We start from the raw sequence: 17,558 nt of genomic DNA, 5'->3' as shown, positions 1-17,558 counted from the left end.
TTTTTGACCTAGAACTACAAATAAATTATTCCGTTGACTACTCGAGACTTCAACATTCGACTAACTAGTTTATCAGCTAAATAGGTGGATATCAAATAAAAACAATGACTATTCGGTTGCAGCTTTAAAAATAAAACTTAAAAAATAGGCAAATTCACATTATTTTAGAAACGGATGGGTTTCTAAAAGCGTTGACTCGAATGTGGACAAACCCAAAGTTGGATTACGACTATTATTATTATATTACCAATCTATCCCAACCAAAATTAAAATTTTAATCCAATGGATGGGTTTGTCAATATTTGACCCAATGTTAAGTTATAACAACCCAGTGTACTGAATATAAAATTCCATGTTTGCTGCAAATGAATCAAGTTATGGTCCACAATTATATCAGCCGCAATTAAGGCATTTTTTAATTCATAGAGAGCAGAAACGCGTTCAAGGTGAAGCTTTAGAAATAATAGTTTAATGAAATTAAACGAACAAACTGCAAAATAATTCATTCAGATGATGTGTGGAATTTATAACCTTCAGTAGAGTCAGAATCAAACAAAAATTACATTTACAAGGAGCTAAACTCTCAGAGAAACAGAAGATGTGTAGAACAAGGAGGACCACCGCTTGCTGAAACACTGAAAGAATGAATCAAACATCATTTCATAACAGGTTCAGTTCCTCCACTCTCATGGCGCCCTCTTCTGGAGAAATGGCCTTTAAATGGAGCACAATTGAAGGAGTCCCAAAGAAAATGATTTACCCCGAACAGTGCATCTGTCATCATTTACTAACCCTCGTGTCACTCCAAACCCTCATGGCTTTCTTTAGTCTGTCAAACAGAGAAGGTTTAATTTCTGTAAAAACGCAGTTTAGCGTCATCTATCAAGCTCAGATGAAGAAAAAAAAATCTAGTCTGTGTTCCAAGTCCTCTGCTAAATCTGCGCCAAACTGAACACTTCTAAAGTCATTATGCACTGAAAATCGTCCATTTTCTTTTCTCAGTGCCAACTATAATATAATAATGCTAATAATAACAACACGGAATATAGCGCAAGAGTCGAACTAAGGGCATTTTGGAGCTTGATAGACACCATTTATATTATATAACACGTTTTATTATACATATATATATATATAAATAGTGTTTAGAATGACATTAAAGGTATAGGTAACCCAAAGCCAAAAATTTCTGCCATCATTTAATCCACTTCTTTATTCTGGTTGAACACAAAGATAAACCTGTAACCGCTGACTTCAATATATTTGTTTTCCCAATATGGAAGGGTTACAGTGTTTTGTAGATTTTGAACATTTTTCAAAACTTCTTCTTTTGCATCCTACAGAAATAAGGGAACTCACAAAAGCAACCTGTAAAAAATAGCAGTTTCTGTACATCGTGATTCACTTTTTTTTTGGTTTATTTATGTTGTAAATTGCATTAAGTGACGTTGATCTTTGCTCTGTTGACTTTTAATGTCAAGAAATCAACTGCGCAATTTAACAACATGATTTCTATTGACATTTTAATAGTTTAGAACATTATATATTGTATAAGAAATAATAGAGAATATCTGTAAAATAACAGAAAGCGTACAAGCAGTTCATTACCAGGTTTTGTACCATCACTTGCAACACCAACACAGACAGTATATCCGTTCAAACTATTAAAATGTCAATTAAAAGTCAGGTTTTCAAACTTTTTAATATCAAAAGTGGTTGGTGGAAAAATAAAAGTCCCAGAATTCAATTCAAAAGCACATATAAATGGGAGGAAAAATCAGAAATCATAAAAAACCCTGCTGATTTACAGATATTTTTTATAGCATATGGGGTGAAGTAAATGCTGAGTAAATGTTCATTTTTGGCTGACCTGTGCCTTTAAGGTGAGCAAATGATGACATAACTTTCATTTTAATTCCTCCTTTAATCCGAGAGCTTCAGTTCATTCACATCCAGATACTTTCAATCCCTCTCCACTGCAAAAAGTGATTATTTAAAAGCGACAGGTTGACTTTATTTTTTAAACCCGTTGTAACTAAGTTGATTCAAGTTGGTTTAACTTAATTGTTTAGAATTATGCACAAAGTTAATTTACTTAATAGTTTTAATGCAACAGGTTAACTAATTTATTTTAAGTAAAGCCAACTAATCGCTTAAAATAAGTGAGTAAACCTTTTGCTTTTAAAACGACATTTATAGCTGACTTAAAAATTAAGTAAACCCATTGCAACTTGGAAATTATCTATTTGAACTAAATGAACTATTTGCATAATTAAACAAGACAACAGGTTTACTTGCTTATTTTAAGGTAACTAATTGCTTAAACAATTTAGTAAACCTGTGGCTTTTAAAGCTATTAGTTGATTTTACATAAATACATTTGTAAACCTTTTGCTTTTACAGTTAAGTAATAAAAGCATCAGGTTTACTCATTTATTTTAAGCGATTAGTTTACTTAAAATAAGTGAGTAAAAGCAATTAGTTGACTTAAAATGAGTAAACCTACTGCTTTTGAAGTGATTAGTTGACTTTACTTAAAGTTAGTAAAGTTGTTGTCTTAATTTTTAAATTATGCACATGGTTCAATTACTTAAATTCTCAAGTTAAGTTCCAGGTTATAATGCAATTACTCACTTATTTTCAGTAAACTCAACTAATCTCATTAAAAGCAACAGATTTACTCACTTATTTTATGCTTTAAAACAATTAGTTGACTTTACTTAAAAAGTGAGCAAACCTGTTGCTTTTAAATTACACCAGTTTACTCACTTATTTTAAGTAAACTCAACTAATCACTTTTCAAAGCAACAGACTTACTCACTTATTCTAAGTAAACTTATCGCTTTAAAAGCAACAGGTTTACTTGCCTTTTTTAAAGTAAGGTAACTAATTGCTTAAACAATTTAGTAAACCTGTTGGTTTTAAAGCTATTAGTTGATTTTACTTAAAAACATTTGTAAACCTTTTGCTTTTAAAGTGAAGTAATAAAAGCAGCAGGTTTACTCATTTATTTTAAGAGATTAGTTTACTTAAAATAAGTGAGTAAACCTGTTATTCTTAAACAATTAGTTGACTTAAATGAGTAAACCTACTGCTTTCAAAGTGATTAGTTGACTTTACTTAAAGTTAGTAAAGTTGTTGTCTTAATTTTTGAATTATGCACATGGTTCAATTACTTAAATTCTCAAGTTAAGTTCCAGGTTACAATGCGTTTACTCACTTATTTTAAGTAAACTCAACTAATCTCATTAAAAGCAACAGATTTACTCACTTATTTGATGCTTTAAAACAATTAGTTGACTTTACTTAAAAAAGTGAGGAAACCTGTTGCTTTTAAATTACATTAGTTTACTCACTTATTTTAAGTAAACTCAACTAATTACTTTAAAAGCAACAGATTTACTCACTTATTCCAAGTAAACTAATCGCTTTAAAAGCAACAGGTTTACTCACTTTTGTAAGTAAAATCAACCAATCGTTATAAAAGCAATAGGTTTAAGTCACTTATTTTGAGTAATGTCAACTAATCGCTTAGAAAGCAATAGGTTTAAGTCACTTATTTAAGGTAAAATCAACTAATCGATTTAAAAGCAATAGGTTTAAGTTACTTAATTTAGGTATTGTCAACTAATCGCTTTAAAAGCAACAGCTTTAAGTTACCTATTTTAAGTATTGCCAACTAATCGCTTGGAAAAAAAGCAACAGGTTTACTCACTTATATTACTTTAAAGCGATTAGTTGACTTTACTTAAAATAAGTGAGTAAACTGGTTGAATTTAAAAGCAACATGTTTACTCACTCTTTAAAGTAAATTTAACTAAAAAGTTTTTACAGTGCTCTCCGCATCTCTACTATCACTTCTACCCCTCTCTCCTTTACTCCCTCCTCCTCCTGTCATCTCTCTCTCTCTCCCTCCGATCTCTCGTTCCTCTCTCCCTCTCTCTGCTGGAGCTCCTGCATCTCTCCTTACCTCTCTCCCTCTCATCCCTCCATCGATGCGGACTCCTGCTTTTCTCTCTCCTCCTCTCTCTACTCTCTCTCTCTCCACTCTCTCTCTCTCCTCTACTGCTGTGTTTCGGATGTGTGTGTTTGGAATCTCTCTCCGAGTCACTGGACGAGTCTCTTTTCTTCTTGCTCTTCTTCTTCTTGGCCTTTTTTCCGGAGTGTTTCTCGTCCTCCGAGTCGCTGCTGTCCGATGAGCTGCTGGACGAACTCTTGGACGATTTCTTTTTCTGCTTCTTTTTGCTCTTCTTTTTACTCTTCTTCTTCTTGTCTTTTTTCTTTTCCAGACGGTCCAGTTTTCTAAAGCAGATTAAGATTATTAGGATGATTCTAAGTACTAGATCCAAATCTAGCATTGTGAAAAGATGGCATAAGATAACCATTTAAACCAAGATTCTGATGTGAAATACGATGGTATTTATAAATTTGCTGTTTTGATTTTGTTTGTTTTAGTTTTTGTTAGTTTGTTTTAATTTAGGTTTTATTTTGTCAACCCATTTAAATTGAGTTTTCGCATTAAAATATGTAAAGTGACGTAAATACTCAAATAAATATATAAAAATATTAAAAATCAAATGAAGTAAAAATAAAAATGTACAATAAAATGATAAAACAAAAATGAAATAAAATGAAGTAAAAATTAAATAAATAAAATTAAAGTGCAAAAAGTAATAAAAGCAAAGTAAAAAATAAACAATGCAACAAAACAAAAGGAACGATAAACTAAAAAAAAAAGAATAAATTAAAATAAACGTGCTCATGTTCATTCATTCATATTCCTTCTGCTTAGTCACTTTATTTATCAGGGGTCGCCACAGCGGAATGAACCGCCAACTTATCCAGCATGTTTTACACAGTGGATTCCCTTCCAGCTGCAACCCAGTACTGGGAAACATCCATACACACTCGTTTACACTCATACACTACGGACAATTTAGTTTATTCAAATACAGGGCATTAAAATATGTAAAATAATACATAAATGCTCAAATAAACACATATATAAATAAAAAAAAATACAGCAATAATAAAAATAAAAAAGTAAAATAAAATAATAAAATAAAAAGTAAAATGAAGTAAAAAAAATTAATTAATTGAATAAAGTACAATAAAAAAATAGCAAAAATAAAAATAAAGTAAAAGCAAAGTAAAATAAAGTAAAAACAATATAACGAAATGAAAAAAAAAATTGTTATTTAACCATACAAATATAAATTTTATTACAGTAATTAATTAGATTATTTTTAAAAAATTGGTCTTTTTACTCTTATTCATTGAAATACGTAAAATAATAATAATAAAAATAACAAATTGTGGCTAGAAGGGCATCCGCTGTGTAAAACATGCTGGATAAGTTGGCGGTTCATTCTGCTGTGCAACCCCCAATTAATAAAGGGACTAAAGCGAAAACAAAATTTATGAATGAATAAATAATAATAATAATAAATAAAAAAATTAAATTAAGTAAAATAAAATACAACAATATAATAAAAGTAATTTACAATGAAGTAAAATAATGTAAAAAATACATTAAATAAAATACAATAAAATAAAATATTAAAAGTTAAATAAAGTAAAATAACAAAGTAAATAATAATAATAATACAAGATTAAACTTTCATTATTAAGATTCCTAAAAATTCCCTATTGTTTTTTACGCATAAAAATATTAATACAGACCCCCCCACCCAAGCTAATATTAATATTAGAATTAAACACATCATTATTTCTTTACAGCCATTTACAAAAGCAGCAGTTAGATAATGACCACATAGTAAGAAATCCCGAACAATACCTGAGCAGTTTCTGCTTCTGTTTGGTGGACAGAGACTTCAGGAACTCCACCTCAGGATCTTCTTCCTCCTCGCTGGCCACAAAGTCCTGATGCAGAAAAACACACACATCAGTAAACACACACACGCACACATCCACAAATGCCAGTGAAAACTGTACTGTGCCAAAAGGAAGCCCTATGTTAACAGTGTCCAGAAACATCGTCAACTTATACATATACATACATATATATATATATACATACATATATATATATATACACATACATATATATATATACACATACATACATACATACATACATACATATATATATATATATATATATATATATATATATATATATATATATATATATATATATATATATATATATATATATATATAAAATAAATATTTATATATATTAACCCATATCAGAAAAAATAAATAAATAAATAAAATAAATAAATAAAATAAAAAAAAATAATATATATATATATATATATATATATATATATATATATATATATATATATATATATATATATATATATATATATATTCCTGTCATACAAAAGTGTAGAAACTCAAATCCTGGTTCAAATGTAAAGTTGGAAAGATGCATTTGTACAGCCAAATCATATAGTCCAAGAATCGTTTTGCAATCGAATTGTGACTCCCAGAATCAGATCATGAACTTCCTAAAGATTCCTACCACTAGCACTGTAAAATGTGTTGTAATTGTAGTCATTGTTCTCATGAGCTTCAGTCGACCTCTCGAAGAAATCACCCGCTCAATAATCCGAGGTGTTCCAGCAACACATGCTGAGCTCCAGACATGGATATGATGGCTGATATTTGTGCAGATTACCTGTGCCGGATCACTCATGGTGCTGCTCCTCCCAAGGACACATTTCTTCAGCGTAAAGCCACTGTTTCGCATCTCCGCCATTAACTCGGAGGGGTGCATCGACGGACCTGTTAGGACAAAAATCACTCTTTCAGAACAAATAATATGCGCCCCCTCCGCGCACCCCCCTCCAAGACATGTACACTAGCGCTGGGTTAACACAAACACACACAAAGACAAATCAACTCTCTCGTCTCTCAGCTGGACAGTATTACAGCTTTCAACCAATCAAAACACAAATAACAGCATTTTCCACCAACACAACAGTGATGTCTGTCAGAAACATACATATTTCTGTAGGGACTCCACATTGATCTACTTACAGGTCAGGATATAGAGGACAAAACTACACAGACTGACTGGGGAGAAAACTATTTGAAAGTTTACACTACTACTGTACAAGCATCGCTATGTTTCAATGTGGTTTGGTTGCCAAATGTCTTCAAAACATTTTCTTTTGTGTTATGAAGGTTCAGAAATGTAGCATTGCAACACAATCTCACGGCAATTCGTAACTTTTTGATTTAGTGGCTAATTCGTACGAATTCGTACCATCTAATTCGTACAATTTAGTACGATTTGCTCATTTGCCAATGACGGTTGGGTTTAGGGGTGGGGTTAGGTGCCACGCCTCCTTTTTAAAATCGTACAATTTCGTACGACTGTACGAATTAGCCAGTAAACTGTCAAAACGTAAAATACTTACGTTTTCTCGTGAGATCAGGCTGAGCATTGATGTTTGGTTCGTAAAGGGCCAGGGGCGCAAAAAGGGGGTGCGCCATATAGGGGGGCCACACATGGGGGGCGCCATTGTGCCAAAACAATTGTTGAAATTATCCTTATTAAAAGTTTCTAATATTAAAAATAAATAAATATTTTTTGTTAAAAATTTTTATTTTGCCTTTTATACGAGTATAATATTGTATTTTATTAAATAAAAAAAATATACCACCCCTCCTCCTCCGTTGACCATTGTATTGATCCGTTACAGCTGGATATTGACCTTATTCTTCAATGCGGAAGTGCGTGTGTTTTTGCGATTGTTTTAGAACTTCCGATTCAGTTGCCTATAGGAGAAATGACTAGAAATTATAAACGGCAAAAAACGGTCAAACTACTTACGCTACAAACAAGTGTTTGCATGACAATACAGACAAAGTAGAATAATATAATAAGAAAATATCAGTTTGCAACACCAAGCAGCAAAACGAGCTGTTTTTAACGTTTAAAAATGAATGGAAGTGAATGAGACCGGAAGTTTCGAGCCAGAATGATTCAAATGGCTGCGCCCACTCGTACGCGGAGAATAAGGTGAATAGAGTGGAGGAACTATGACGTCAATTTGTATGCAAAAACCCGGAAGCGAGTTAGCATTTTTAGCAGTTCCAGTTCCCTCGTCCCAAAGTTAATGGGTTTTTTTCAATGGGATTTCAGTTAAATCGCTTAAATAAGGTTTGTGGCTAACCCAAACTCAAGATACGTTCACGTTTCATTCTACGACATAAAACACATCAGTTACATCACACTCTTGATGTTTTAAATCGGTTGCGCTTCTTTAAAAAGACGTTAGCTATCAAGTTGCTAAATGGGACTACAGGTGCTGTCGAAGACATTACACGTCATCCAGCTGATCTGGTGTGGAATGCAGCCCGCTTGCCTTGAGCATTTGGATCTGTCTGTGATTTAAGTATTTTCATGAATAGTATTTTACAGCTTGTAGTATTTTTTATAATTGGGAATTCATATTGTGTGTAGATAATGGCTATAAAATAACAATAACAATAAATAATTTCAACTGACAGCGGTCGTGGTTTTGCTCAAAATAAATATATATATATTTTTAAATAAATAAATATTTAAATAATGATAATAAATTAATAAAAACAATAAGTAAAAAAAGTACAAATAACAGTGATTATATAAATAAAAGGTCTAGTCCTTCAGGAGCATAGATGGGCCGATGATTGCCAATTTGCCAACAAATACATAATAAAATGACTTAAATGTTTAAAAACAATGTTCCTCAAAGAAAGATAGGAAGTCATTTGGATATTTCACCTTTAGCAGTGCAGAGCATCATTAAAAGGAGGAATTTCAGTGCGTAAAGGACAAGGGCGCAAGCCTAAGCTGAACAACCGTGATCTCCAATGGTGGATCTGCATCAAGAATCCTCATTCATCTATAAGCCATATCACCACATGAGCTCAGGACTACTTCGGCAAACCTTTGTCAAGTACCACAATATTTAGCTACATCCACAAATGCCAGTGAAAACTGTACTGTGCCAAAAGGAAGCCCTATGTTAACAGTGTCCAGAAGTGTCGTCAACTTCTCTCGTAGACATCTGGGATGGACCATCACACAGTGGATACGTGTACTGTGCTCAGATGAATCAGTATTTCAAGTGTTTTTTGGGAGAAATAGACGCAGCGTGCCCCGCACCAAAAAAGAAAAGGATCATCCAGGATCATTGTAGAGACCGTCATGGCAGATTAATTGGTTGATCCTTTATTTGAATTAAATAACATTATGGGGATACTGCTTACCAGCAATGTGTAAAAACGAGAGGGTTTAGCGTTGCATTTGTTGGCGCACACGTTTGAACTCAAAATAATTTAAAACAGTAACATGCAGTTACACAGCCAAGCGTGAAATTAAGTTCATGTACATGTAACTATTTAGATTTATTAATATTTTATCAAAATAAACTGTGAAATCATACATACAGTGAAAAGCTATAAGAATAATCTGAAAAATGTTCTTTATTTATTATGATTCATTATTAATTAATTAATTATTTTGCCACAATAAGAGGGAGCACACAAAATGTATGTTTATGTAAGTGCAGACCTGAATATAATTCAGATAAAATAGAAAATAATATTTGGATTAAAAAATTTCCCTATATGAATTTTATCAGATTCAGTTTTATTGCCAAGTGTACTTCACACACACAAGGAATTTGTTTTGGCTATAGAAGCTTCCAGTGTACATAAAGTGACAACACAAAATAAATCTGAAATAAAAAAAGATAAACATTAAACAGATGTGGTTAGTCAAGAAATCTGGATGTTGAGTTGTGTGTACAGATTGTTATAAATATACAGGTTATAAGTGTACAAGTGCGAATGTAGAAGGTATTGCATTGTATATTGATATAAGGTGCTGTGTACAAGTGCGTATGAGAAAGTATTGCACATATTTATTGCACAGTAGGGGAATATTTAACTGTTCATAAGGTAGACAGCCTGAGGAAAGAAACTTTTCCTGCGTCTGGCTGTTTTTGTGCTCGGTGCTCTGAAGCGCCGACCAGACGGTAACAGTTCGAACAGGTAGTGTGCTGGGTGTGAGGCTATATACTGTAAAGTATTTTATATACTTGATTATAACGATTCTCAAACCTGTTAAAACTGGCACATGAGCAAACAGAATATTCACCTTTTTTGGAACTGAAATGTTTATTAATCCTTTTATCAAGATCTTTTTTTATATCATTTACATGTTTTCATAAATTTACTATGTATCATACTGATACATCAGGCCTTTTGGTAACTTTTTTTTTTGTTTTGGTCAAAACTATTTTAATTTTAGCTACAGAAAAACTTCATGACATTTTGATAAAATAGAACATTTCAGGCAGTTTGTCTCTGTTGATTTTTTACATTAAACATTTTACAGTGTTTTTATTTCACTCTGTGAGAGGTGTAATAGCAGTTTCAGTCAACTGTTCAGGCAAAGACAAACCTTGAAACTTGAACCCGCATACTCTTCAGTAAATGTGAAGTTGAGCCAGTGTATAGGGCTACTTTTAGGGCAAGCACCAAAATAAAAATCTGTTTCTGTGTGATCAATCAAATCTGATTTTTAGTTTGTATTTTCTATTGGATTTAAGTCAGGTGATTGGCTGGGCCATTCTACAGCTTGATTTTCTTGTGTATGTTTTCTGAGAAAAACATTCAATGTTCAATACTTATTTCATGTTCAGTCACAGATGACTGTCTCAAATAACCCAGATGAACAATTCCTGCAGGTATTACAGAATTTATTGTTGTATTATTAGACAGCGGCGCCACCTTCAGGTCTAATAGTGCATATCAGCTCTACTGCAGAGCTAACTCTCAATGAACATGCAGTGGGACATTTTAAATCATGTAATGTTCAGCTGAAGTCAAAATTATTAGCCCCCCTGAATATTTCTGTTTAATGAACAGAAGATTTCTTCAACATATTTCTAATCATAATAGTTTTAATAACTCATTTCTAATAACAGATTTCTTTTTATCTTTGTCATGATGACAGTAAATAATATTAGACTAGATATTTTTCAGGATACTAGTATTCAGCTTAAAGTGACATTTAAAGGCTTAACTAGGTTAAAGTTAGGGTAATTAGGCAAGTCATTGTATAACAGTGGCTTGTTCTGGAGAAAATCCAAAACAAATATTGCTTCAGGGGGTTAAAAATATTAACCTTAAAATGCCTCAAAAAATTTAAAAACTGCTTTTATTCTCGCCAAAATAAAACAAATAAGACTTTCTCCAGAAGAAAAAATATTATAGGAAATATTGTGAAAAATTCCTTGCTCTGTTAAACATAATTTGGGAAATATTTGATACATTTCACAGGAGAGCTACTAATTGTGACTTCAAGTGTATAAAGAAAAATCACTGTACCTGCTTCATCTCCTGCCATGGAGCTGGCATTGATCCCCGACAGGCCGAACAGCGGACACTCGCGGTCAGTGTTCACATGACCCCAGTTATGACACTTAATACAGCGCACGTTTCGCACCTACAGCCATTGAAGAGCCACAAAATAACACATTACACATTTGTGGACGACCAAATAACATTTACACTTCATTATAAGGCACAATTCTCACTATAAACAAAGATTTTTCCATTAACTAAGGGTTTTACAGGTTTCGCCAAGTCAATTTAAGATTTTTAAGACCATTGTGAGTAAGATATATGACTTTTAAATGCTAAGGAAAAGAGTTTTTACTTGCTTCATCCAAACAAAATTTTATTTAGTTATTTCTTAGTCACATATTTTAAATAAACAAGCAAATTCTAGTTGTATACCCTCCAAGCATAACGTTTCTTTTAAAAAGTTTAACAGTTAAAAGTATGCTAATTATGGAGAAAATTACATTCAGCATGAATAATCAAAAATATATATGTGTTAACCTTTGGGTCAAATGAATTGAGCGTACAACTCCTACACAATCTAATGCGTTTCTTGTTATAAAACCTTAAATTACATGTGATAATTAATAATTGGTACTTAAATCAAAGTGTTACTGCAATAATTGCTCATATACATTTCTGATTGCAAAGTCACCTGAATGCCAAAAGGCTGATCTCGAATATTCATGTCATCCTTCGCATACCTAAGGAAAGGGAATATAATACCAGTAAGAAATACATAGTGTAGAGTGAATGTGGAGTTTGAGGTAAAGCATTGTGCATTCATTTATTTATTTATGAACGTACTTTTCACGAGGAGCCCCTTTCTGCCACTCAAACTTGTAATCTGATTCTCCTCCCTAAAGATGAACAGCAAAAAAGAAGCATGAAAAGTCATGTTACGTCACAGAATGTAACAATAAAAATGCCTTTTTTATCACTATAAAACATGATCAGTAAAGTAAAAGTCCGAAAAAGCATTTTATTTATATATATATATTATTATTATATATTATAATATTATATATATATATATATATATATATATATATATATATATATATATATATATATATATATATATATATATATTATATATTATATATATATTATTTATTTTATTTTTTTTTAATGGAACAGTTTATTGGTAACAAAATCAATAAAAAAAAAAGTTTGCATTAGAGTTATATTTGATACATTTTCCTAATATTTTTTCTTCTTCTGGAGAAAGTATTATTTCTTTTAGTTTGGCTGGAATAAAATTATTTTTATTATTATTATTTTGAAACATTGTTCAGGTCAATCTTATTAGCCGCCTTAAAAATGTTCTCTTTTTTTCATCTTTTTAATATTGAATCCTTGAATTTTTGATTGTTCGAATGTGATATATTATTATTATTATTATGTTAATCTTATATTAGTCTTATATTATTATTATTATGGTATATTATTTCTCTGTATTGAATCCTTGTATTTTAGTGTGTGTGTGTGTGTGTGTGTGTGTGTGTGTGTGTGTGTGTGTGTGTGTGCGTGCGTGCGTGTATGCGTGTGTGTGTTTTGTTTTGCTGTTGTTATTTGTTATAACATTCTAGGTTTTGAAAAAGCGCTTTACAAATAAAAGTTATTATTTTTATTATAATATTTATTATTTTCCTTCATTTGTCATGTTGTCATGTAAATAAATGGACATTACCTCTTTAGTCTCCTCTGCAGGATGTTAGTGATGACAAAAACAAACAAAAAGAAAAAAACACAAAAAAGAAAAACGTTTAAGGTATACATCAAATCAGTTATCAGTTATAGTACATTTAATAACTTTTTTGTTACAGAAATAAAAAAATAAAAACGTAGTGCTGAGCAAAGATTAATCGCATCCAAAATAAAAGTTTGTTTTGACATAACATATGTGTGTGTATTATTAATCTATCTATCTATCTATCTATCTATCTATCTATCTATCTATCTATCTATCTATCTATCTATCTATCTATCTATCTATCTATCTATCTATCTATCTATCTATCTATCTATCTATCTATCTAATATTAATAATTAATTAATATTCATATTGTGTGTGTTTGGGAGTGTGTGTATTCATATATGCATAACAAATATAAACAGTACAGATACATACATTATGCCAAAACCAGCTATTATTTTGGATGAGCCACCACCACAAAAAAAAAAAGTGTTGAAACGCAAGTCTCTAACCTTTAGATGCTCCTGGAGGTGCTTCATACATAAAATTAAGGCCATTTTTCACACGATCATCTCCCATCAGCAGTCTGGAAAATAAAACACACAAATCATTTTATCAATCTACTACAGGCAGATCCCTGAGATATATATATATATATATACATATATATATATATATATATATAAACATTTATGGAGTAACACACCAAGGCAGACATTAAAATGATTTCAAAAGCGTAATGATCTATTCATAATCCATATTCGTGAATTTCCATGACCTATAAAGAATAAATATTCATTATATTAACAATATATACAAAATTCAATGTGTAACACTAAAAATTGACATTTTAATATGATCTTTCTAACATATTTGTTTGCTTTATATGGTTACAAGACAAACTCTCTCTCTCTATTTCTCTCAGTGTTCCCTTTATATAAAGGACAGAGACCAGCGGTTCTTGGCATCAAAAAGATAAAGAAGAACTAAGTGTACATTTGCGTATCTTTCCACAGCCAAACGACACAACAAATGCCAGAAACATTGAAGCAAAATCTCATATTTAAGGCTGCAATAATCAGACACTTTTACTGCAATATTCAGGGACTGGTTGAAATAAACAAAACAGCCAGAGACAGTATCACTTGTTATGTGTAACATCACGTGAAGCAGCTTCTGGGCCCGAGTGCTCTATCAAACTCTACTGGAGGCTTAGCAGTCAACTAATTTCGACAATCACAATCGCAATATATATCCATGCCTAATATTAGATGGCCAGAAAGTGATTCATTTTTTATAAATCGCAAAAATATTGATGTCTGTGATGCAGTTTGAGTCCCAGCTGGGTCAGTTGTCATTTCTGTGTGGAGTTTGCATGTTCTCCCCGTGTTGGTGTGGGTTTCCTCTGGATGCTCCAATTTCCCCCATAGTCCAAACATATGCACTATAAGCAAAATTGGCCGTAGTGAGTGTGTGTGAATGCAAGAGTGCATGGGTGTTTCCCAGTACTGGGTTGGGCTGGAAGGGCATCCTCTGCCTAAAACATTTCCTGGATAAGTTGGCGGTTCATTCCACTGTGGCGACCCCTGATATATAAGGAACTAAGCCAATGGAAAATATTCTCAATTTTCTTGAAGGAAAACGAATGGCAACACAAAAATCCCTAATTGTCCATGACTCTGACAAAAAAATATAGATTTACAATTACTCTACTTTCGATGTCTGGAAAACTGGACAATTTCAGCTGAAATAGACCCGTGGAAACCCTGTGTGTGTGCTTAATGAATAAGATAGGTCATATTTGGGGGTCTGTGACATCGGAAAGACCTTGATTTAAATGCTTTTCCAGCACATTTGTTTTTCTACCTGTTGTTGTAGGTCTCCTGCTCCTTCACATACGCCTGCATCAGCTCCTCCTGCTGCTTCTTCTCGAAGGTCAACTTCTGTTCTGCGATCCATACCTGATAACAACAACAAAAAGTAATGAAAAGCAATAATAATAAATAGTTCCAAGCAAACTGCCAACCTTACCTTTACAACGTAAAGACTTTTACTTTGTAGTTTACTTAACGATACTCAATGTCAACGTTTTCCAACAATTTTATTTGATTTTCCAAAGTCACACAAGAAGTGCGAATTTCAATTGGGGTAAAGTTGGTTTTATATTCACACATTCGGACTTTGGAAATGTAATAATTGTCAATTCTAAATAGGGAAATCATATTAGTAGCCAATAGCTTTAAAAGAATTTAACAATAACAACAAAAACAATGAAGTAAAAATAATGAAATAATGCCAATCAAAATATAAAACACGTTTACAGATTGTAAACATGTGGTTTGTTTTTTGGTAAAATATAAACTTATGTTTTAATATACAGTTAACACACATATTCCCTATGAATTTATGTTTTAAGTCTTTCCTGTAAATATCACATCCGTAACGCTGGAATCGCAGTTTTTTGGGCAATTCCCTCACAAACAAACATACAAAATCAAATAAATATACGACCATAACTGCTTTATATAATTAATTTAGCAAAAATTTTAATTATGATATCATTACTACTACAATATGATACGATCTGAACTAGGTTAGCCTAATGTTTACACTCGAGCAGTATTAGCATGCTAGCTTAAACTCCCGACACTCACCTTCTTTATGTTGGATTTTGATGCAGGATGGAAATCCTTCTTGCACATGAAATTAGCAAAGGATTTCCCCATGTTTGATCACCAGCGATACGACCGAAGTGTTATTAAGAATTAAACTTAGCGCTTTCGGCTACATAACATCATAACACCAACAGCGGCGTTTCTTTATGACGCAATGCTGACGGTGGCTCAAAAGATCATTTATGTTATTTTTTGGTTTGTTTTTTTTTTTGTAAAAGAGTGAATCTCTTAAACTTATTAATAATAAAATGAATAATAACTTTCTTAAAGCTTATTATGACCTTTTTCTATGGAGGACAAAACCTGCAAAAATAATAAACAACTGAATAAATGTGCAAATAAATAAATATATTAATTGATAAACCCTCAAATGCCTGCATAAATAAAACAATAAATAATTATGCAAATAAATAAATAAATACATATAAAAACACAAATTCCTGCATATATATAATTTACTTATTTGCATATTTATTCATTTATTGTTTTATTTATGCAGAAATGTGTGCATTTATATATACGTTTATTTAATTATTTGCATATTTTTTCATTTATTGTTTTATTTATGCAGGAATGTGTGCATTTATATATACATTTATTGATTTATTTGCGTATTTATTCATTTATTGTTTTATTTATGCAGGAAAATGTGTGTATATTTATTTATTTATTTATTTGCGTATTTATTTATTTATTGTTTTATTTATGCAGGAATTTGTGTATTTATTTATACATTCATTTATTTATTTGCGTATTTATTTATTTATTGTTTTATTTATGCAGGAATTTGTGTATTTATTTATACATTCATTTATTTATTTGCGTATTTATTTATTGTTTTATTTATGCAGGAATTTGTGTATTTATTTATACATTCATTTATTTATTTGCGTATTTATTTATTGTTTTATTTATGCAGGAATTTGTGTATTTATTTATACATTCATTTATTTATTTGCGTATTTATTTATTGTTTTATTTATGCAGGAATTTATTTATTTATTTATTTATTTATTTATTTATTTATTTATTTATTTATTTATTGTTTTTGCAGGTTTTGTCCTCCATGTTGCAATGTAATTAATGTCAACAAAACAGTTTCATTGAAAATACTGGGGTAAACTAACTGTCATATTTTAAAGACATGGTGGAGGGAAATGGAATGTAATCCAGGGCTTCTTGTACTATATGAGACCCACTTCATATCGTATATCTAACAGGCAGTGAAGATCGCAGATTTTTAAAGAAATCAGATCTTAAACGTGACAATTTTGCCTGGCTGAAAATTAAAAAATATATAAAATGCATATAGCCTGAAAATAACATATATAGCATGAAAATAAAATATAGCCCGTTGTAAAATAGTAAATGTGCACTGCCTTTTTAGCTAAATGTAGGTTGTAATGAGTGTTTTGAAAAATATGAAAAATGTCAATGTAAGTATTTATTTATGTAATTGTGTAATCATGATTTTGTAAATTTACTTTCCAGATTTATTTCGTATTTAGTTATTATTTCCCTACTGAAAAATCCAGCTTAAACCAGCCTAGGCTGGTTGGCTGGTTTTAGCTGGTTGACCAGCCTGGTTTTAGAGGGGTTTTGGCCATTTCCAGGCTGGTTTCCAGCCATTTCCAGCCTGGTCTTAGCTGGTCAAGCTGGAAAATGACCAGCTAAAACCAGCTTGACCACCTAGCCAGGCTGGCAGCCCAGCCAAAACCAGCTATGTCCATCTTAAACCAGGCTGGTCAAGCTGGTTTTAGCTGGATTTAGCTGGTCATTTTCCAGCCTGACCAGCTAAGACCAGGCTG

At 31.6% G+C, this 17,558-nt stretch overlaps 1 protein-coding gene across 1 annotated transcript; it reads right to left on the bottom strand.

The window, feature by feature from the left end:
• Positions 1 to 505: 505 nt before the first annotated feature.
• On the bottom strand, positions 506 to 15,890 carry cir1 (corepressor interacting with RBPJ, CIR1). Its single transcript, XM_056465399.1, has 10 exons — positions 15,730 to 15,890; positions 14,942 to 15,036; positions 13,588 to 13,661; positions 13,070 to 13,083; positions 12,184 to 12,236; positions 12,032 to 12,080; positions 11,362 to 11,479; positions 6,650 to 6,756; positions 5,798 to 5,883; positions 506 to 4,302 (listed from the first exon to the last, which is right to left on the bottom strand). The coding sequence occupies exons 1-10, from the start codon at positions 15,799 to 15,801 to the stop codon at positions 3,876 to 3,878; spliced, it is 1,095 nt and encodes a 364-aa protein (XP_056321374.1). The 5' UTR covers positions 15,802 to 15,890; the 3' UTR covers positions 506 to 3,875.
• Positions 15,891 to 17,558: the final 1,668 nt, after the last annotated feature.

The sequence above is a fragment of the Danio aesculapii genome, chromosome 9 (assembly GCF_903798145.1).
Source record: "Danio aesculapii chromosome 9, fDanAes4.1, whole genome shotgun sequence".
Lineage (NCBI taxonomy): Eukaryota > Metazoa > Chordata > Actinopteri > Cypriniformes > Danionidae > Danio > Danio aesculapii.
The sequence above is the reverse complement of the archived record's forward strand: the minus strand, read 5'-3'. Positions and strand labels throughout refer to the sequence as shown.

What these genes read in the sequence shown, in the direction of transcription:
- cir1 (XM_056465399.1), bottom strand. Translation starts at nt 15,801, where the DNA reads ATGGGGAAATCCTTTGCTAATTTCATGTGCAAGAAGGATTTCCATCCT. An exon ending in ATCAGCCTTTTGGCATTCAG is followed by an intron (nt 11,480 to 12,031) that starts GTGACTTTGCAA and finishes CAATGGCTGTAG; the next exon opens with GTGCGAAACGTGCGCTGTAT. An exon ending in CAGAAGCAGAAACTGCTCAG is followed by an intron (nt 4,303 to 5,797) that starts GTATTGTTCGGG and finishes AATCTGCTTTAG; the next exon opens with AAAACTGGACCGTCTGGAAA.